Source organism: Moschus berezovskii, chromosome 1 (genome assembly GCF_049115385.1).
Source record: "Moschus berezovskii isolate FMDL1 chromosome 1, NW_MosBer_1.0, whole genome shotgun sequence".
Taxonomy (NCBI): Eukaryota; Metazoa; Chordata; class Mammalia; order Artiodactyla; family Moschidae; genus Moschus; species Moschus berezovskii.
The window spans coordinates 91006945-91029673 of NC_142460.1; the positions used below are offsets into that span (position 1 = coordinate 91006945).

Consider the following 22729-nt stretch of genomic DNA (forward strand, 5'->3'; position numbering starts at 1 on the left):
TAGGCCTTCTGATGATGCTGTAAATTTTTATGAGGTCTATAAATACCTACCTGCATTTCTCTTTCCTGGCATCTCTCTTGTATCTAACCTGAAGTTTTGGCAGGTGGCTTCAGGCCAACACCATCCAGTTAGGAGGGTTTAAAGCTGTCCTGGTTGATCAACATCAAGACAGGAGGACTCTGGCCTACATAATCTCTATGTCGTGCCCCTTACCTTTCATTACTTCCCAAACAATTGGAAAATGAGTGTGCCCTGCTGGGGTCATTTAAGTCCAAGGGTCTAAAAATATTTTCTAGATTGTTACTTACTGACAAATCAAGTCCTGAGGTGAAGGCTCAACATTGCCAGGTCAGAGGTATAGGTAGGACAAGCACTCAGGCTAGCGTGTGGGTGGACAGCAGACCTAAACAGTTCCCAGGGGACAGTGGGTGTGCTGTGATGTTTACAATGTCTGGCTGAGCTGGTTCCGAACGTGAACAGGGTCAGAGTCAGCAGATTCTGCTAAGGTCTCATGGGGGATTAAATGATGGGACAGAAAGTGTGCTGAGATGTTTGGTGGGCTGCAACCCTGATCTAATCTGCCAAAGTGTCACCTTCATGCCCCAAGCTGCGATTACTGGCGTCTCCTAATGTCAAGGTTACTGTCACAAAGCATCTGAAAGGCTCATCCATCCCTGTCATGAAAGGCCCTCAGTAAGTAATTAATAAACAAACGATCAGCCAAGCTGCCACACTCACTGGCCATGTAAATATGAGGCCCACAGCTCATCACCTTCAAGCTCCAACGTCTCTCCACCACAGAGCGCAGATATGTTTACTTTACCTTCTCCTCCAAAACCTGAAGAGTGGGCACCCAGTGGTGGTGGGAGGCATTCAGGAGGAAATTTTCTGTGTCTGAAGACTGGTTACTGGCTCTCTCAAACACACAGAAAGAACAGCAAACAAAAGCAGGTGTTATGCCTGAAGTAGGTTTTTCATCATTTAGGTCAATCCATCTGCCCATCCATCCATCATCAAGAGCACATTTCCTCACCCATACTGGGCACTGAGCATACAGAAATGACTCAGCCCCTGCTCTGCCACATTAGAGTTCATGGTGCAGCTCCATCATTTAAATGATGCCCTCATGAAAACGAACCTGTTGTACTCTGAGGTGGTGTGTTTGTTATCACCAGAAAAACACAGTGAAAATGATATTGATTTTATTGCATTATTTTACTGACTAGAACGCCAGACTTAATAGTGGGTATAAGTATAAAAATAATCGAATTCTTACAAATAATAGTTTGCTGCTACAGTACTGAATAATTAGTGAAGGTTGCAATTATAATACAACTTTAAATAACATTCTTATAATGGATTTAACACAATCAACCAGGGGCGAAGGTTTAAAGGTCTGCAAAGAGAAATTTGGGACAATGTGAAAACTCAAAAAGTTAATTTTCCAGCTACAGGCTTCATTTAACCAAAAATCCAACAACACAAACATTAGCTAAACTCACAGCAACCCCTGATGAGAGATCTTTTAAGAAATAGGCAAAATAATACAGAAACCTGGGTTAGTTTCCCAGGTAGACTGGTTCCATCCCATCCCTGTCTAGTCCCATCCTTCCTACCCAAAAACTCTGCACCTGAAGTGCACTATTATGTATCCAAGAGAAAAAAAATAATAAAGCCAGAATATAACATACAATTTCTTTTAAATGTGCTCTTTACAATGCCTAGAAGACAGAACCAGTATAAGATATGTCTCTTTTTAGACCTCAGTTGTCCCCTTGAGTTGCACACGGTTTTCTGTGAGCACTTTAAATCAAATAGGATGGATTATAACACGCTTGAAAAGATACTTTAGCACAACAAATTAACTAACATTTAATAATTTAATCTTTCTAGTAGTTTAAGCAGTTCCTTTCTCTGGGGATTCAAGAAAAGAAAAAGAATACATACTCAACAGCCAACTCTACAAAACTGTATCTGTTTCCAAGAATGCACACAAGAACCTCTGAATGACGCTTTGTCAAGAAGGAAAGAATGGAATGTCCCTTCTAATCCCCACAAAAGTTTCACACAGAAAAGAATCTCTCTGATATTAAGGGTGGTGTTCAATACGATACAAAATACTGAGATACTGAACTTTGCATTCTTCCTCTCTCCAAAGAAGTGCTCTAGTTTTGAAATCAGTGTATCTTAGAACCATGGGTAAAAGCCCTAATTTGGGGTGTATTTCACTTCACTTTTTTCCTTCAACTAAACTAAGCCAGGAACAGTTGGCCTGAACACTCTCGTTTCTACCAGCAGCATTCACAGTTACAGGCAACAGAATGCCCCGACAGCGGGCAAGATGGCTTAACAGAGGCTCCAAAAAGTCACATGTGAGGACTGACCCTGATGTGTCTACTCTGGGAACTTTTATATCTGAATGAGCATCATCCTTCAAAGACATTTTCATGGGCAGCCGTCCCATCTTTGCAGAGACACTGCCCTCTCATTTGGTCCAACATTAAGAACGACCTCTTCAAGAACTTAACAGTTACATCTTAGTTCTTGACCTGAAGTGCTGATAAACCAGCTTGATTACATTCTCCACTCAGCAATTTTGGTGCTAAATGACTTAGCTGCTTCTGAAAACAAACTTTTGTCAAAGGAGGAAGATTTGTCAGCATCTAAGACATTCAACTGAATGAATACGTTCCAGACTGATAATATTCACAAAAACATGCTTCCAATATGTGGGAAACACAGCCTCACCACTGGAACAAGGCAAGGCAGCGCTCAGAAGGATGACTAAGTCTGGACATGCCTGTCAAAAACCCAGGTCATCACCATACACTTCCTTCATCCAAAGCCACGTACCAATATGCTTCTTGCTAATAAGCATGAGCCAGCCACTATTAACAATGACCATAAGCATCCAAGCAAAAAATGTAAGGACCTGAAAGGACTTTTCAACATTGTGTTTTTGCACTTTATGGCATTAGTTTAGCTACTGCTTAACAATATTAAACACAACTTTTAAGCCCAGTCTCTCGAGCTCTCTGATACCGGATGGTGTGAGGCATCTGCCAGGGAGGTGAGGCAGGAGGTACAGTGGGAAGAGGGAGCCAGGCAGAGGGTATGGGTCCTGGCTCTCTAAGCCAAGGTACTGATCCCCTCTGAAGGTTCTCATGTCCGAGAAATGGGCCCTCTCATGCCCACTTCACAAGGGTGTGGTGAGGCCAGGTACTCTGCACAGAGCCTGGCTCTGGTGGGAACGCGTGAGATGCTCATTGGGACTATTTAGGCTTTCTAAAATGTCTTTAGCAAGGCTGGCTCATGAGGCAAAAAATGAAAGACACCAGATTTCAGACCCTCTGGAGCTTCAGCAGACTCCACAGATGATGGTAAGCCCCATAGAGCACTGCCCTGCTCTCAGAGTCACCATGCTCTGGCATGCTGCATGACACGGGGGTTCCATGTAGCTCCACACTTTCCTACTGAGGTTTGAGCGTCTTATGGGCAGCTTCCTCAAGTGGGGCCCCACAGAGGACCAAGGCATTTCTGTGAGCAGGAATCACTCCAGGTGCGTGGACTAACCTGAACCTGTGCCTGGGCTTCTAGTCACCAGGGGTGCATCCAGCCTTTCCCCTCAGTCCTGGGGCTATTGCCCCACCAGCTAGTTCTCAACTCAGGGAGGACCTTTCTGAAAGTATTTTAATCCCAACCAGGAATGAAGCCGGCCTCTCCCTTCCTCACCCAGGAGGGCAGCCAGCACTGGCACCCTAACCCCCGACCCCCACGAGCTGCCTAGGAACTGCATATGTGATGTGACCTCAGCCTTGCAGGGTGCCTCCCTTTTTCACAGTAAAAGAAAAAACAACACTCTCAATCCACTTCACATGCACAAAACCCACTCCCAGGAAAGCCTCCTTGAAACTCATAGCACACTCTGTTCTGGACGTTGGGATTCTGCTCCAGAACACACTCGGGACAGAACGCTTCATTTGGTGAAGAGTATAGCTTCTGGCCCCGGCACAGATGACCTGCCAACTGTGATGTCAGCTGCAGGCGGTGGGCATGTATGACTGGGGACGGCCCCCACTGCGGCCCTGGGTCCCGGGGGTGGCAAGGCTCTGCAGCAGGAGCCTGGAAGCAGCAGCCTCCACACGGCCCGGCTTGCTGGCTCAGGTGAGCTGAAGCTAGGAGCTCGAGCTCTCCAGTTAGATGAGAGCCCACGAGGCACACAAAGGCAAGTCTGGTTGCACGGAGAGAGACAAGACCCGAGATCTCTAACAGGTGATGCTATGAAATGTTAAGTTAGCACCCACTGACAAAAAGCAGGATTCTTTCCATGTGTCCCATGAGATGAATGCAATTTAACCACTAATGATCACACCTGAAGAGTAACCTGGCTGCGGTGGGGCGATGGTGACTCGTGCAGACCACAGGACTCAGAAATTTGCACTCAAAACTGTTAGGACGAGGATTACACTAGGATTAGATTCATTCTGAAGAGATTAGAGAACCCTGAAGGAACAATCATGCCTGGGCTAAAACGGTCTCCAAAGGCTGCACCATTTCCAGAAGTGTGGGTGTCACTGCACTCCAAGCTTTAGGATGGGAACAGTTATTTTACTTCTGTGGTTCACTTCATCCCAAACCAGGATGTTCAAAAGCAGATGACAGAGATCATGGGTCCACAGCAGCAGGTAAAGGCACAGCACTGGATATGCCCCCCGGCAGGACCCACGCCACAGCCTCATACAAATGTGTGGAGCCTCCTCCCCTGAGGCAGATGCTCCATTCCCTAAACAGCCAGCGGTCTTTAGTTCTCCGATGCTAACTTGAATTACACCCCTGTTTCAGGAGGGAACTCCGTAGTCGTAGAAAGAGTTACAAATTACTGTTTGAGAGAAAATAAGTTATTTCTTCAATGAATAAATAGCTTTGAGTGGTTGGCTGAACCACTCAACCAACACTGAGTTTGTGGATGAGATCAGGGTCTAGCAAAGATGCTGCACTGGTGGGTAAGCAGACGCACATGTGGTTCCAGCCCAGCTCCCCTTTCTTCCTTGGGAACCGCATACCTGGCTTCCCAAAGCACTGGCGTCTCAGAAAATGGACACACCTGTTCAGCCCGTTTCCTGAACCACATTCAGCTGCTTTTCCATTAGTGGTAAAGTACCTACCAGCTTGGACCCAACCTGCATTCAGACTTCTGCTCCACACACAGAAGCCTTGGCCTCAAGGGTGGAGGTCTGAGCCCATACCCCAGGCAGCGCCCTCAGGGCCAGCACCTTCCCCCAGGGTCCTTGCCCAGTGCCCATAGGGCTCACCATGGGGCGGCTGGGTGCCTCGAACTAGAATCAAACAAAACTTGTTTTGCTCTGATCCAGACATGAATGGTAACATGAGAAGTAACCGCAAAGGAATAATCCTAGATAAATGTGTCCCTTTGACCAAAGAAAACAAACTGGAGCTGTGTGCTATGCCTCACAAGTTTCAGTTCCTCCATCTAGGGGTTTGTTTGGAGAACATTGCACAAGAAGACTTAGGAGCGTGTGAAAATGCTGCCTGTTAACCTGCAGCATCTCCAAACACTAGTGGCATGTCCTTCGGCATCTACTGTTCAGCACGTAGCTACTGGGCAGGAAAACAATGAAAGAGCATTTCACTGTAAATGAATCACCAAACAGAGTCCCAGGGAAGTGTCTGAGGAGAAGAGGCCTTCTTTCCAGAGCAGTCTTGGAAAGAATCCGAAAGGAGGCCTCTCTCCCTCCTTCTGCATTTACTAAAGTGCAAACTGAGGAAAACCTGGGTTCCTGCATGGATGCCTAGTGATCAGCCCTAACTGGCAGCCACTCCAGAGCTGTGGCCATGCTGCGGTCACACGGGGACTCGACTGGACTGGCCCGTGATCACGTTCACAGTAGCAATGAAGGTGCCGAGCAGCCTGCAGTTCCACATCCAGGGGCTCCAGCTGTCCCCTCCACTGTGGTCACATCCCCCCATGCCCATCCCCGTTCTGCTGGCTGCTAAGGAATGGTCCCACTAGTCCTGGAAGCAGCCCCTGGGCAGTGCTCCCCTGGTGCAGTCAGAGCAAGGGGCCCCTCTCTCTTCTGCATTTAGAAGTAGTCTCTTCTCCTGCTCTCATCACTGATGAAAGATGGGTTATACTGTCCGGGGAAAATGCAAGAGTGCCGTGATCCTGGCAATCCAGTGTAGGCCGGGTAGAGTCCATTTCGTTCAAGTTCAGGATTCCTTACACTTGAGGGCTGGTGGCCAAAGAGAAAAGAAGAAAAGTCAATTTAATCTTAGGTTTAAATCTAATAGATAACAAAAAAAAGAAACAATGAATACTACATTTTGAGGAATTTAAAATGGAGACAGATATATTTAGCAGAGGAAGGTCTCACCTACAAGTCAGGACCTCCCAGATCGTCTCTTTATGGAACCTGGGACCCTTTGCCCATATTTTAAGGGCAGTTTTAGAAACATTATACAATCAAGAGCAGCCCAGCGACTCAGACCTGGGTTAATTATTCTCTTGATTATTATCAAAAGTAATGATTATCTGATTACTATTTTGACTTTCAAAAAGGCGCTTCTCTCTGGAGCACAAAGGCTTTACTTTTTTAAAGCAGTTTTATTTATTTATTTATGGCTGTACTGGGGTCTTCATTGCTGTGCAGGCTTCTCATTACAGTAGCTTATCTTATTGAAGAGCACAGGATCTGGGGCACTTGGGCTTCAGGAGTTGCAACTCCCAGGCTTTAGAGCACAACAGGCTGAACAGTTGCAGCCTGTAGGCTTAGCTGTTTCTCAGCTTGTGGGATGTTCCCTGGTCAGGGATTGAGGCCGAGTCTCCTGCACTGGCAGGTGGATTCTTTACCACTGAGCCAGCAGGGAAGCCCCAGCACAATGGCTTTAGATCCTCTATGCCATTTAGTGGTTTATTACCGTTCCAGATGAGACAGGGGCCTGGCCTTTGCAAGGTTGTCTGGCCACCCATTGGAGGGAGTTAGGACCCCAAAGCAGAAGGTGAGCTGATTCTCAGGTGTCTCTAATCAAATCCCAGCTTAGTGGGTCGTGACTACCTACCTAATGCAAAAGGAGCCCCTAAACTTAGACTCTGCCTCTACAGACTGTTCAGCCTACTGTCTGAAATGAGGACGGGGCTTATTTGAGTTCATGGCTACATCTCTGTAAGACAACTCTTTAGCTAGTGGCCTGGGAACACACAGCAAAGGCGGGTCTTGTGATGCCGCAGGCTCTGTCCTGGCGCTGCCCGGGGGCTGAGCCTCTAGAGAAGGGTGTGAGGGTGCGGGCACCCCTGGGAGAGATACTTGCTTAGTTTCAGCTGCAGTTATCAGAGGAAAAGAACTTGACTGACAAACCAAGGGGAAAGCAAAGCCCTTAACTGGAAATAGGGCTTCCCTGGTGGCTCAGACGGTAAAGAATTTGCCCACAATGCAGGAGACCGAGGGTTCAATCCCTGGGTCTGGAAGATCCCCGAGAGAAGGGAAATGGCAACCCACTCCGATATTCTTGCCTGGAGAATTCCATGGACAGAGGAGCCTGCCGGGATACAGTCCACGGGGTTGCAGAGTCAGACACAACTGAGCGACTAACACCATGTGGAGCTACCAACAGGACATTTGAACTAGAGCGATCTTCGTATCTACGGTTATCTTTCCCCTTATTTCTTTTTGTTTTTCTTCTATGCCAGGTTCAAATTTTTCACAGTCTGTTGAAACTACAGCTTCCTTAGCACGAATTGCCTCTCCCATCCAAAGTCTAAACCCACAGGTTAATCTCTATAGCAACCAGAGGGGTTGTGCTGTTAACAGGATTGCCTAAAGTGATTAAGTCCTCACAGGCAAGGTTTCATTGCTGTGCCTCTGACGGCTTTGCAAGGCAGAAGTCACCTGATGGCTGTTAATTTTTCAGCTCAGGTATCCCTGCCTGTGTTTGCTTTATGGTTGATGCAGTGTAACACAAAAGAACTGAGCAGGCATAGGAATATGACATGGGCTATTCAATGTGGGACAGAAGAAGCAAGGGTTCGAGGTGGTCCCCCATCTTTCCAAATGATCCAGTCCAGGGCCAGACATAGCAAATTATTAAAAACCTATTGAATCTTCTATACCTTTTGACAAGTGCTGGTTGAGGATGACATTGAATTATTCTCTTTACACTTTTTCCCAGTCCCTCAGTTTCAACTACCGAACCACATGATATAAAGCATGGCAGACAAGAGACAAAAAGAAAGGGTCAAAGACTAAATACCATTAAATTCTTTCTCTATCTTTTAACTTCCAGTCCTATAACTTAAAAGCAAGATCAGTGACAAGTTTATTGCTACAACCTCATAAAGTACATACAGTGCTCTGCAGAAGTACTCGTCTTATCAATGTCGAAACTAATAAATACTATGCAAAGAGATAGTGAGTAAATTGAATATTAAATTGTATGAGTCAAAGGTATAGGCCACCATTCTCTTTAACCCTTAATAAGCTGGAGTGTTTTTACTACAACAAAACAGAATCCCTTGGGAATTCCCTGGTGACCTGCTGGTTAGGACTCAGCGCTTTCACTACCAAGGCTCACATTTAATTCCTGGTCAGGAAACTAAGATTCTTCAAGTTGGAAACTAAGATCCTGCAAGTTGTGCATAGTGAACAAAAAACCAAACCAAAACAAACAGAAAAATCCCCAAACAAAAAAACAGAATCCCTTTAATTCTCCAAGGAAGTTGGAGCTGGGAGGTCACTTGGGCATAGGAATACACACCGAGTAATACACGTCTGTCATCTGGAGAAGGTTTTTGGTACTTCCATTCTCATGCATTTCAATAGCTTCTCGGCCCCATTCTTGTGAGCGAGGATTCTTGGGGTACTCAGCATACGGGGACATTTGGAAATCCCCACTTTTGAAGATAAGTTTGCTTATGTCATTTTTATTCTTTCTGCATGGTAAAAAAAAAAAAAAAATTGAAAAAAGTTCTATGAGGAAATGATATTTGTGAAAATACCATCTAGCTTTTTAACAAAGAAAAACAGACCTAAAGATACCACTATATTTTTTTTTGTAATTGCCCACTGAGAAATGTTATTGGTGTTATTTTTAGTATTTACCTATAAAAATGCAACTGAATGTAAATAAAATATGCAAAAAGCTTCCAACCCAAATGGTCAGGTTACTGGGGGGCTGGAAGAGGACAAAAACAGCTGCAGTGGAGCAGATTTAGACTCTACTGGGGGACAGAAATCACTGCACTGTGGGGGTGGCCAGGGAAACAAGTCATAAATTCACAAAGTGTTGGAGCTGGAAGGGCTTGATGGTTCTTTAATCCAGGGGTTCCCAACCTGCTCCAGGAGCTCTGGGGATGGGGCTTTGTGAAGGATATGACTTATCTTGGGGTCACAGTTTGCCTCTAGCAAAGCTGGGACTAGAATGCAGGCCTCCCAACTCCTTGGCCAGCGCTCTTCCACTTCATGAAGCTGTTAGGGGAAACAATGACAGAAACCGCCACCTGGCCAGGCAAAATAGGGGCCATTTGCATGAGCTAACTTACAACAGGAGGTCCTGGTAAGGAACTCAGAACTAATGAGCAACCCAACCAGAAGAACTTGGGAAAGGTCAAGAGGAGAGAGGAGACCCCAGTCCATATGTCCTACTGACCTCCCAGAATTCTCCTTGCTGGAGTCCATGTTGGTTGAGTAATGTGTGTACCAGCAGGAAGGACAATGAGTCAGAATGACTGGCCGGAGACAACCCGGACACTAACCCCATGACCATACAACCTGAGACTGCGAGCCACATGGTAGAGCAGTTCTCCTGGGTTCCCTTGCCCTGCACTTCTCTGCCCGGGCGCCCCTTCCCAAAAAAGTCTCTCACTTTATTAGCGTGTGTGTCTCCTCAGACAGTTCATTGCCACATGTTAGCAAGAGCCCACTCTCAGGCCCTGGAAGGGGCCTCCCTTCCTACAACAGAGCTGCTTCACAAACCATGAAAATAGTATGTTTTGTTGGCAGAAATGCCCACCTATGTATATAGCCATATAGATCCTCATGTCAGCAGGGCAGGGCAACCCTGGCACAAGTTCCTTACTATTGAGAGTCCTCTGACTGCAAACTGTTGGAGGATGTATTATTCACCTTCTGTAATGGGCCTCAGATCAGACAGTAAGATAACCTGGAGTTTCCTCCCTCCACCTCACTTTGCTGGAAATAAACTTTCTAGGGAAGACACCATATCATTCAGGATCTTCAGATGTCCAGCATGGGGCTTAGGTGCTATCTCTTCTTAAGCTGAGAACAGATCTGCCTTTGTGCTGCTCCCTGGGGGTGGAGCATCCAGTCTCAAACAATGCCTCAATGATTAACAACGACCTTCTCCCAGGGACCAACCGTCAGGAACTCTCTTTCCCCAGATGGCTGTATTACCTGACAGGGTACTCAGTAGATACGCAGCTTCTGTGCCCTGCAGAACTCAAGGTCTGTCCTCTAGCTCCTAGTCGCATACCCAGAACTTTATTTCTACTCATGCAGTTTCTCTTTGATGCTTTGATGGCAATTTTATAAACGACAGGTCAAGACTGAACCCTGAAGCGTGTGTCCCTGGATGGGAGCAGTTGACCCTCTGCAGCCTTCCTAGAGATAGATTATCTTAAAATGCCTTTTGGGTCAATGGTCAAAGAGATAATTTGCTACTTTTGTAAGTCCCCTCCATCAGTCATGTCAGGGTAATTCCTGCCATTTATTACCATCTAAACCAAAGATCTGAGTTTTCCTTTAACTGAATAACCACAGAGAAGGGAACTGACTCCTTTTTCTTCCTTTTCCATTCAAAGCCCAATCACACTGCTATCCAGGAAGCCTAGAGCCAAGCTTATAATGTCTGTTTATCTACATGCCTGCCACTTCTCCATTGCTAAATATTCAGGCAACCCCTTTTATCTTTGTTTGCTTCTTAATTTTCCCATTTAAAGTGTAAAAGTCAATGGCTGTTGGTATACTCAGGGTTATGCAGCCATCGGTTGTGCAATTTTAGAACAATTTCATCACCCCCGAAATAAACCCCACACTCTTTAGCCATTCCTCCCCAATTCTACCCCTGCCCATCCAGCCCTAGGCAACTGCCAGTCTACTTTGCCTCTCTTTGATTTGCCTATTCTGGACATTCAAATAAATGGAATCATACAGGTGTGGTCTTTTGTGACTGACTTAATTCACATAGCATACTATTTTCAAGGTTTATCCATGTTATAGTGTGATTCAGTATTTCATTCCTTTTTATGGCAAATAACACTCCAATGCATGGATATATCACATTTTGTTTATCTATCCATCAGCTGATAGACACTGGGTTACTTTCACCTTTTGGCTATCATGAACAATGCTGCTATGAAAACTTATGTACGTGTTTCTGTGTGAATACCTGTTTTCATTTCTTTTGATACAAGAATGGAAATGCTGGGTCAAACGACAACTCTGCTTGATGTTCTGAGGAACTGCGACTTTTTCAAAGTGGCTGGAGAAGGAAATGGTAACCCACTCCAGTATTCTTGCCTGGAGAATCCCATGGACGGAGAAGCCTGGTAGGCTACAGTCCACGGGGTCGCAAAGAGTTGGACACGACTGAGCGACGGAACGGAACGGAACACCACTTTACGTTTTCACCAGCAGTGTATGAGTGTTCTACTTTCCCCACATTCTCACTAACACTTGTTATTTTCTGGTTTTTGTTTGTTTTAGTAACCATCTTAGTGTTTGTGAAGTGGTATCTGATACTGTTGGTTTTGATTGTATTTCCCTGCTAAAGACAGTGAGCATGCTTCCATAGGTTTATTGGGTATCTGCATATCTTCTTTACAGAAATGACAATTCAAGTTCTCTGACCATTTTTAGCTTGGTTGCCTTTGATACGGACAAAGTAAAGGAACAAAATAGGTGGTTAAATAGTTAATCCCACTAAGGGATCATAAATAAAGAAAAGTATGGGAGACCCCCTGTAAGTTAATGATCACTCCAGAAAGCAGGTTTGCTTAACCACAAAACCAAGCTGCCTTGCTCTGAAACAAAACCATGCTACATAAGCACAAGACATGCCCCCAAACAATAAAACAATGGTAAAACAAGACCCACATCCTGCCTAGTAAGGTCAGTAAGTTAATGATTCCCAAGACATGTTCCCCCGTGCACACTAAAAACAAAAATACAGGGAAAAGAAAACATTATGCTCAAACCTGAGATCGTTTACCATTTTTAGCAGAGGTTACCACCCTTCTGCTCATTTAAACAGTGCCATGATAGTCCTGGCTTGATCAAGCGGGAATAAGAAAACTCCCCGCCTGACAGGGAGAAGGAGCTGATGATGGAAGCTTGACATCTGCTCAACAATGGCTGTCTCCCCGGCCCCATTCTTCCTTTGATTATAAAGCTATGGCCCACTAAGTTCTCAGTGCAGCACCCTCCTGCCCACCTGTTTGTAAACCTCAAAAGCATCCTATTCTCATAAATCACTTCTCATCCATCACTTTGCTGAATTCTTTTTGCACTGAGACAGAAGAACCTACACTCTCCTAAGTCCCAAAATGTGTTCTGTGGTTTCACCTTTTATTATCCAACCAGTCCATTCTAAAGGAGATCAATCCTGGGTGTTCATTGGAAGGACTGATGCTAAAGCTGAAACTCCAATACTTTGGCCACCTCATGCGACGAGTTGACTCACTGGAAAACAGTCTGATGCTGGGAGGGATTGGGGGTGGGAGGAGAAGGGGACGACAGAGAATGAGATGGCTGGATGGCATCACCGACTCGATGGACATGAGTTTGAGTGAACTCCGGGAGTTGGTGATGGACAGGGAGGCCTGGCGTGCTGTGATTCATGGGGTTGCAAAGAGTCAGACACGACTGAGCGACTGAACTGAAGGATTCCTTATATATTCTAGATACAAGTCTTTTATTACACATATGATTTGCAAATACTTTCTCCCCTTCTGTATGTTGTCTTTTTTCACTGTCTTAATAGTGTTCTCTGAAGTGAAGAAGTTTTAATTTTGATCAAGTCCAATCCCTTTACTTCGGTTGCTTGTGCTTTTGAGTATTCTTTTTTTTAGTGAAAATCCCATTTGCTGTCCTTTTCTTTCCCCAGTGGCACTATCTATCACAAGTTTCCCTTTTCTTAATAGTTCAGTCATACAATAGGATTTAATACTGTAAACCACCCCACGCATTCTTTTAAAAGGGTAAAAAATTGACCCTGGCTTAGCATAGGCAAAGAGAATTAGACTGTGTACTCTTGGCACTCACCTGCAACAGGTTACAATCAGTGCGATGCCCAGGATGAGTAGAAGCCCACCTCCTGCAGCTGCGATCACCACAGTGATAAGCTGATAGGCTAAAAAGGTTTAAAAATGAGAAAAGTGGATTGGGAGCAGACAAAGAATGAACAAAGGAATGCCCCCAAATGGTCCCCTTCCCCACCCCACGGCTGCCCCACGCCTCAGCTGGTGACCACGTTTCATTTTCTGGGCCGCCAGCAAAAGCTACTTAGGCCAGTTCTGCATTTTCTCCATTGAAGAGGGAGCAGAATGAGCCAACCCAAAATATGTCTCTTTGGTATATTTATTATTTCGAGCTGATATTTTTGAGAAATTCCAGACACCAGAGAAGCTCTTAAAACTGAGTATTATTAATAGTTACCCTTTTGTAAGGGAAATTTACATTAGAAAGAGACTTGTACCAGGAAGAAAGCTAGTATCAGAGAGAACTTTTTCACCTAAGAGACTTATCTGCTTGGCACCCAACCTTTGTTTCCCAAACACTTCCTCTTCTCACTTTCCTATAAACTGCACTTTCCCCTTTGAAACCTGAGACTCCTGGCCTTTTCTTCAGCTCAGGAGGGCATGTGAGCCTCAATCATCTGGCTGCCTTTTGAGTCTCACATCTTTGTGGGGTCCCCGAGTATATTCACAGAATTAAAATAGTTTTTTCTCCTGTTACTCTGGCTTTAAATGGAGGTAAGGATGTCTCAGCCAAGAATCTGGAAGGGTAGAGGGAAAATGACTTTTCCTCCCCAAAACTATTTTGAGAAGAGTTCCCCATTCTTAGCCCCTCCTAGAACAGGGGCTCCCAGATTCTACCTGCAGACCAGCCTGATTACACTGTTACCAATCCACAATCAGATGAGAAAAATAAGAGATGCATGCATGTATTTTTCAAAACCTAAACCTGTTTGGGTTTTTTTCTTAGTTTTAATACTTTCTAAAATTTGGTCCTTCTTACTTTTTCCCCTCACTTAATATAGATGCATTTTTTAATGTGTAAATTATGCCTCCAGTAAAGCTGGTTTTTAAAAATTAATGGGGGGAAAAGATAGTATTTTCTTGGTTACTTCCCATCCTTTGGAGTTTTTTGAAGGGATTGATGGTGATATAAAAATTTTAAAATACGGTTTTAGGTTCTTACTTGGTAAAATAGAAAAAAGGCAACAATAATTTTTAATTCCACAATTTTATAATCATCACTGCATAACCCTGGATAGGAACTGGATAGTCTCAACACACACATACACACATATTGAATTTAATTATCAGAAATTAGCAGTCATATAAATAAGCACTTATCATGTATAATAAACAATATAAATTTTAATTAATTGGTTTCATACCTGTGTATTTCTGGGAAAATCATATTTTCAATATAATCTATTAAATATTCAGATTGTTTTTTGCTGTGGAAATATGATTATAATTGTGCTTTCAGGCTGTAAGGTCCAGTATGAAAAAAAAAGAGCCAATAACCGGATTTTCTATAGTAAATTAGGATGGAACCGTGCTGTCCAGGTATTTAGGTAAAGTCAAAGGAGAATGCATAGAGGTCACAATGGGCAGATTGTGAGAGAGGAGCAAATACAAGAGAATACAAACACCCCCAACCGTTCACCTGTCTTTTCTTGAAATAACTAGCACAGAAACCTGATTACTATGAAAAATCGTCAGTATTAAAATACCCAGGAGACAAAGCCAAACCAAGAAATGAGTTAATTCTCTCCCTCACCTCCTGACACATGTAGTCAAGCTTCGTTTTTTAAAAGTGAGGGCAAAGACAAATCTCATGCGTGTGTCGACTTCTCTTTATCTCCAGCAACACAACCCTAGGCCCCTACTGACCCTGATCAGGCAAATGGAAACACCTCCCAACCCGTGTTTCTGTGCCCAGTGCTGCCCACTCAATTAAAAAACCAAACCTAACCAAGCCATCTCCCTGCTCCAAAAACTTAGAGTGGCTCCCTTTGTTCCCAAGCAGAGACCGAAGTCTGGTTCCTGCTCTGCTTATCCCTCCACACCAAGTTCATGTTTTCTCACTTCCGGCAAAACAAGCAAGCATTTGTCTTGGAAGTGACCCTTGCAAGTGGCTGCGACTGTGGCAGGTTCCCCTTTGAAACCAGCACCCTAAGAGCCCCCTTTGTGTCTGAAAGGAGACAAGACAGTGGAGACCAGTGCTTCCCAAACTATCCATGGTCAAGGGCCAGTGTTTTTGGCTTGTGCTTTTGGATATTATTTTTAAATGAAGAAAATAAAGTCTCATTTGTTCCTTTGTCTTTTCCCCAGGGCACCGGCTATCATGAATTTCTTTCTCTCCTTTTTTTTTTTTTTTTAAAGAGTCTACTGCAGACCAATACTAAAATACAACGAGGTTACTCCCTTTACAAAGGGTCCCACGCTCGGGTGTCACAGCCGCGTTCATATAAAGGACTCTAAGTGCCCACTTTCTGTTTCTGTGCCCTCGTGCTACCTTCTCGTCTCCGTTCACAGCCCCCCCACACTTTGAGAGGCGCTGTGCTATGAGGTGGTTTTATATGACTTCAGGTCCCCTTGACTGTGACAAAAATGAAGGTGTCTTTAAGAATGAAGCCACTGGGGAGCTCCCTGGAGGTCCAATGGTTAGCACTGTGTGCTCTGACTGCCGGGGCCCACATTCAATCCCTGACCGGGGAACCTGGACTCTGCAAGGCATGAGGCATGTCAAAACAAAACAACAACAAAAGAATGAAGCTGTTTTGCTATAAAAGTGAAAACATATTTCAGGATGTCATCACCCACATCGACGGCTGCCCACAGCACTTGACAGCGCAGCTGGGACCTTATCAATAGGAACCTGTGAGGAACATATAGACCCGACACACTCAAGAGTTTGTGAGGACTCTCCAAGAGCACCCAGTCCGGAGAAGGCCATCCTGTGCTGATCTAAACAGCTCTCTGAAGACCTTGGCACACCAGTTCCTCCCACCTCCCAAGGTAAAGGAGACTCTTCTACCAGCAGTGCTGAAGTCGTGCAGCAGTTTAGTCCCATGAAGATCATCTTGCTTGTCAACACAACTTGTCTTGGTTCCCTAGAAACCTGCTCTGGAAACAAGAACTCTGGCTTTTGTGCTGACAACTGGAGATCAGCTGAACCGTCTCTCCTGAGAACCAACTTGTTGAAAGGAAACCTCAGTTAAGTTTAGACTTTATTCCTTTCATCTCCCCTTTCCTGGAACAACAGTGTAATTAATAAACATGTCATTAGTTTGGACTGTTATTTCCTTATTGACTTACTAAGAAACATTATCCTGTATGCTATAGGGCAGTGCTTCTCAAACTTTTCCTGTCCATCTGAATCGCCCAGGGGATATGTTAAATCTCAGATGCCTGGTCCCCACCCCAACAGATTTGATTCAGCAGGTCTGTGCAAGGTCCAAGAAGCTGTATCTCTGGTAAGCTTCTGGGGGATGGAGATGCTGCCAACCTGCAGGCCAGACCTTGGGTGGCACTGGCTTAAATTATGCAGGAGAGGAAAGAACATAGGACTGAAAGCCAGAAGACCTCTGTGCATGTGAGCTCAGAGAAAGTGTCTGGGAGGGAACTCACAAAAATGTTCAGACACCATTGCCACCCCGGGTACTGACAGACTGGTACTTTCTTCATGTTTTTCTGCTTCCCAAACTTTATTCATGTGTTTATATATATATATATAGAAACACACAACCAGGAGAAGGAAATGGCAACAACCCACTCCAGTATTCTTGCCTGGAAGATCCCATTGATGGAAGAGCGTGGTAGGCTACAGTCCATGGGGTCACAAAGAGTTGGACACGACTGAGTGACTTCACTTTAAGGATCAGGAACACAGATTCCTTTGCTTTTTCCATCAATGTTCTATACATAGAAGGTCTTGATATTTGTTGAATGACTTTTTTAGGACATAATGTTTTTGTAAAGAATTCTATGAGGAACATTTTAACAAAGCAATCAAAATTAAAAAAAAACACACAACCTTCTCTAAATCTAGAAATTACATGTGTATATGTGTACATATATAATTTACTTTATACACATACATTTTTTAAAAAGTCATTTGATGTACTCTGGCAGCTATTTCACTGGAAACTTATAATAAGCTTGTAGACAACGTAGTAGATCTGTTTTTCTCACGTTGCTGTTGTTCGGTCGCGAAGTCGTGTCCAATTTTTTGTGACCCCATGGACTGCAGGACGCCAGGCTTCCCTGTCCTCCATCCACTATCTCCTGGAGCTTGCTCAAGTTCATGCCTGCTGAGCTGGTGACGCTATCCAGCCATCTCAGACTTTGCTGCACTCTTCTCTTTTTGCCTTCAATTCTTCCCAGCATCAGGGTCTTTTCTAATGAGTCAGCTCTTTACATCAGGTGGCCAAAGTATTGGAGCTTCAGCTTCAGCATCAGTCCTACCAATTGATATTTAGGGTTGATTTCCTTTAGGATTGACTAGTTTGATCTCCATACTGTCCAAGGGACTCTCAAGAATCTTCTCTAGTACTTTTTTCTCATACCTGCAGTCAAGTCAGCTCATGAACTGCAACTGATCTTTCACATTTAAGGACTGATTTAGATTTACGATGAGGTCACACAATGATTACAGTGCATGGGATTTATATCAATGCCTACTATAACGTTCACTAATCTTGTAGGTTCCCTGAATGTTCAGGTGAGAGTGAAGGTCATGGGTATTGTCTTAGGGTGGTCTGTTCTATCCTTCTCTACTTTGAAGAGATCCTGCAGAATGATGATCCTGGAATTCTTTGTTTTCCTTTGTCTTCCACATTGTTGACATCTCTTTATTCTTCTTGTTTGATCATAGGTTGCTGTTTTTGTCATTGCTGTTGCTATTTTTCATTAAACCAACCCACTCTGGGCCTTAGTCTTTCCTATAAGCCATATTTGTCCTTGCTTATATGGTTATTTGGAATCTATAGGACTGCCTGCTTAGCCAACCCCCTATTGGGAACTATCCACTCCCTTCCACATGCAAAGTTCAGTGGGGCAGTCATGCCTGGACTTTAACACCATCCCAAGACACAAAAGTTTTGGTCTGGGAGTAAACACAAGATCCCAACTGGATCAATTAGTTTTTCTCCAGGAATATCATTTTGGGAGAGAGAACCTTTTATTTAAAAAAGAATGAAACTAGAACACTTTCTAACACATTCACAAAAATAAACTCAAAATGGATTAAAGATCTAAACGTAAGACCAGAAACTATAAAACTCCTAGAGAAGAACATAGGCAAACACTTTCCAACATAAATCACATCAGGATCCTCTATGATCCATCTCCCAGAATATTGGAAATAAAAGTGAAATAAAAGCAAAAATAAACAAATGGGACCTAATAAAAATTAAAAGCTTATGCACAACAAAGGAAACTATAAGCAAGGTGAAAAGACAGCCTTCAGAATGGGAGAAAATAATAGCAAATGAAGCAACTGATACAGGATTCATCTCAAAAATATACAAGCAACTCATGCATCTCAATTCCAGAAAAATAAATGACCCAATCAAAAAATGGGCCAAAGAACTAAACACACATTTCTCCAAAGAAGACATACAGAGGGCTAACAAACACATGAAAAGGTGCTCAACATCACTCATTATCAGAGAAATGCAAATCAAAACCCCAATGAGGTACCATTTCACACTCAGAATGACTGCTATCCAAAAGTCTACATGCAATAAATGCTAGAGAGGGTGTGGAAAAAAGGGAACCCTCTTACACTGTTGGTGGGAATGCAAACTAGTACAGCCACTATGGAGAACAGTGTGGAGATTCCTTAAAAAAATGGAAATAGAACTGCCATATGACCCAGCAATCCCACTGCTGAGCATACACACCGAGGAAACCAGAATTGAAAGAGACACGTGTACCCCAAAGTTCATCACAGCACTGTGTATAATAGCCAGGATATGGAAGCAACTTAGATGTCCATCAGCAGATGAATGGATAAGAAAGCTGTGGTACATATACACAATGGAGTATTACTCAGCAATTAAAAAGAATACATTTGAATCAGTTCTAATGAGGTGGATGAAACTGGAGCCTCTCATACAGAGTGAAGTAAGCCAGAAAGAAAAATACCAATACAGTATACTAACGCATATATATGGAATTCAGAAAGACAGTAACTGATTATCAGTTATTAAAAAAGCTGATTTAAGCATCTGCAAAAAAAAAAAAAAAAAGAAAGACAGTAACGATAACCCTGTACGCAAGACAGCAAAAGAGACACAGATGTATAGAACAGTCTTTTGAACTCTGTGGGAGAGGGCAAAGGTGGGATGATTTGGGAGAATGGCACTGAAACATGTATATTATCATACGTGAAACAAATCGCCAGTCCAGGTTTGATGCATGATACAGGATGCTCAGGGCTGGTGCACTGGGATGACCCAGAGGGATAATATGGGGAGGGAGGTGGGAGGGGGGTTCAGGATGGGGAACACATGTACACCCGGGGAAGATTCATGTCAATGTATGGCAAAACCAATACAATATTGTAAAGTTAAAAAAAATAATAAAATTTCATCATGACAAAAAAAAAAAGTGACCAAGGTACTGACACACGCTTGAAGCTGTCTGCTGAGCCTATTTTCCATTGTGAGGCAGCAAGTTTGTGCACAGACCCACAGTAAGAGCCAAGACAGAGATGAAGATGGCTCCATGTTAACATGTGCTCTGAAAAGAAGGTGCCAACCTCCTCTGCTGAGACTCCCCACAACTCCCTGACTCTTGTCACTCCTGAAGCTGGAATTTCATGATTTCCAATAATCCATCTTCATTGTTCAAGCTGCTGCTGCTGCTGCTGCTGCTAAGTCGCTTTAGTCGTGTCCGACTCTGTGCGACCCCATAGACAGAAGCCCACCAGGCTCCCCTGTCCCTGGGATACTCCAGGCAAGAACACTGGAGTGGGTTGCCATTTCCTTCTCCAATGCACGAAAGTGAAAAGTGAAAGTGAAGTCGCTCAGTTATGTCTGACTGTTAGCAACCCCATCGACTGCAGCCTACCAGGGTCCTCTGTCCATGGGAATTTCCAGGCAAGAGTACTGGAGTGGGTTGTCGTTGCCTTCTCCATTGTTCAAGCTAGCTACATTTATTTACCCCAGAAGAATCTTAGTCAACTGTGATACTGATTTATAGGAAATAATTTTTATCTGTTCCCCATCCTTGTTCCAGGCACAGCTCCTAAAACTCTAGGAATTTCCTAAGCTTGCAGAGCAATGGTGTCTTTTGTTACATTAGTGACTTCTGGATAGCCCTTAGGTAACTCTTGGATGGATCTTTGCTGCCAAGGAAACCAATTTGTGATTAGCTCATTAGAACTTTCGATCCTACCCCCAATCTCCTGGGAAGGAAGAGGGGCTAGAGACTGAATCAATCACCAATGGCCAGTGATTTAATCAACTGTGCCTGTGTAATGAAGCCTCCCATAAAACCCCAAAAGGACAGGGTTTAGAGAGCTCCAGGTTGGTGAAGGTTGGGAAATGAGGGGAGGATGGGAGGGCTGGGAGAGGGCATGACATTCCCAGCCCTTCCCCTAACCTGGCCCTGTGCATCTCTTCCATCCAGCTGTTCAGGAATTCTCTCCTTTTATAATAAGCTGAAAAGAAAAGTGAAAGTCGCTCAGTCATGTCTGACTCTTTGCAACCCCATGGACTGTCCATGGAATTCTCCAGTACTTTCCAGAATACTAGAATGGGTAGCCTTTCCTTTTTCCAGGGGAATCTTTCCAACCCAGGGATCGAACCCAGGTCTCCTACATTGCAGGCGGATTCTTTACCAGCTGAGCCACAAGGGAAGCCCAAGAATACTCGAGTGGGGAGCCTATCGCTTCTCCAGCAGATCTTCCCACCCAGGAATCTAACTGGGGTCTCCTGCATTGCAGGCAGCTTCTTTACCAACTGGGCTATCAGGGAAGCCAATTACTCACAACTCAAACCAGTGGAAATGCTATGTGTGGCAGGAGTCACTCATAACACACTGCTCAGGAGGAGGAAGAGATCATTAGTTATCCAGCAGTAAGCTTGAAGTCTCATGCATCTCTTAATAAGCTGGCATCTAGTAAAATGTTTCCTGAGTTCTGTGAGCCAGTACAACAAATTAATGGGCCCTAGGGAGCAGGTCACTGGAACCTCTGATCTACAGCCAGTTGGTCAGAAGCACAGGTGACAACCTGGATGCGGGACTGGGATCTGCTGGGGAGGGGCGTGGGGTGGGAAAATCAGCAGACCCAGCCCTTAAGCTGTGGGATGTTCCTGGAGACAGTGTCAGAACTGAGATAACTGGCTTAGTGATGTGGGAAAAAAAACATCGGAATTGATGTCAGAACTATACCAACCTATATGACTTCCTTTAAAATTAGGCCTCATTATAGACCTTCCTAGGTGGCCACATTCGTTTCATTTTAAAATTCATTTAGTCCTCCCACCTGCCCTCTCACTGTGTTCATTAGTGATGTGTGGTTAGAGTTCTGCTGTTTAAATCTTTCCACTCCTCTTACATCATCTCTCCTTTAGAACTCTGTTCACAACATTCTTTTTTTTTTCCTCTGTACCTTTTGAAATTTCCCTTTCTCGCATCTACAGACTGTAAGTGTGGCCGTAACTCACAAGAGTAGGGACAGAGTTGCATCCCCCTCTTCCAGAGCTGCTTCCTATCAGTTCTGACACCAAGTGAGAAGTTTGCTATTAGCTGCATGAGACTTCCAGCTCACTGCTGGATAACTAATGATCTCTTCCTCTTCCTGAGCAGTGTTACAAGTGACTCCTGCTGACACATAGCGTTTCCACTGGTTTGAGTTCTGAGCCCAATGTAACTACAAGGTGAAGACATCATACACCTGCTGCCAGATTGTGGGTTGTGGTGGGAAGACAAGGCAGAAAGATCTGTAAGTTGAATGTTTGGTTTCAGTGGAAGAGGAAGAAGACACCAAGACGTGGAAAACAGACTCCACATCCTCCTGGCTGCTCAGGGAGCCTGGCAGGGAAGGAGTTTCCACTGGAGAGATGCAGGGCATTGGAATGGAAAGGGTGACTTACAAAATGATGTGTCATGGATAAGGAGGAGGGATGGATACAAATGTCTGCAACCAGAAAAAGGTAATCTAGGAAAATCATCTGATGATGTTCTGTCCTCACCAAGTGACAGTGACCACAAACAGAAGAATGGCAATACAAAAAAAAATTTTAATTCTTAATAAGAGGGGATGGTTAAGTAAACTATGATATATACAGAGTAGAATTTAACAGAACTATCTAAAGTCACCTTACAAATTTATGCCAATGAAAACACTGCACAGTTTACTAAATTCAAAGGCAGGTTACAAAACAGTATCTTCTGTGAGATCTAATTTCTGTTAAAAAGACACATATGCAAATCTCTGGTACACTGCTTCTT

At 44.1% G+C, this 22729-nt stretch overlaps 1 protein-coding gene across 2 annotated transcripts in view; it reads right to left on the reverse strand.

Moving 5' to 3' along the window:
• Nucleotides 1-1052: 1052 nt before the first annotated feature.
• The window catches only part of HEG1 (heart development protein with EGF like domains 1), a 91843-nt gene continuing 70166 nt past the window's right edge, over nt 1053-22729 (reverse strand). Inside the window, exons 16-18 of one of the 2 annotated variants that reach the window (XM_055397275.2) lie at nt 13293-13380; nt 8770-8944; nt 1053-6251 (exon numbers count right to left, since the gene is read on the reverse strand). In XM_055397275.2, coding sequence (XP_055253250.2) covers nt 6102-6251; nt 8770-8944; nt 13293-13380 — 413 coding nt within the window. In that variant the 3' untranslated portion in view covers nt 1053-6101. The remainder of the gene's footprint in view (nt 6252-8769; nt 8945-13292; nt 13381-22729) is intronic. The other variant, XM_055397362.2, reaches the window with a different exon arrangement.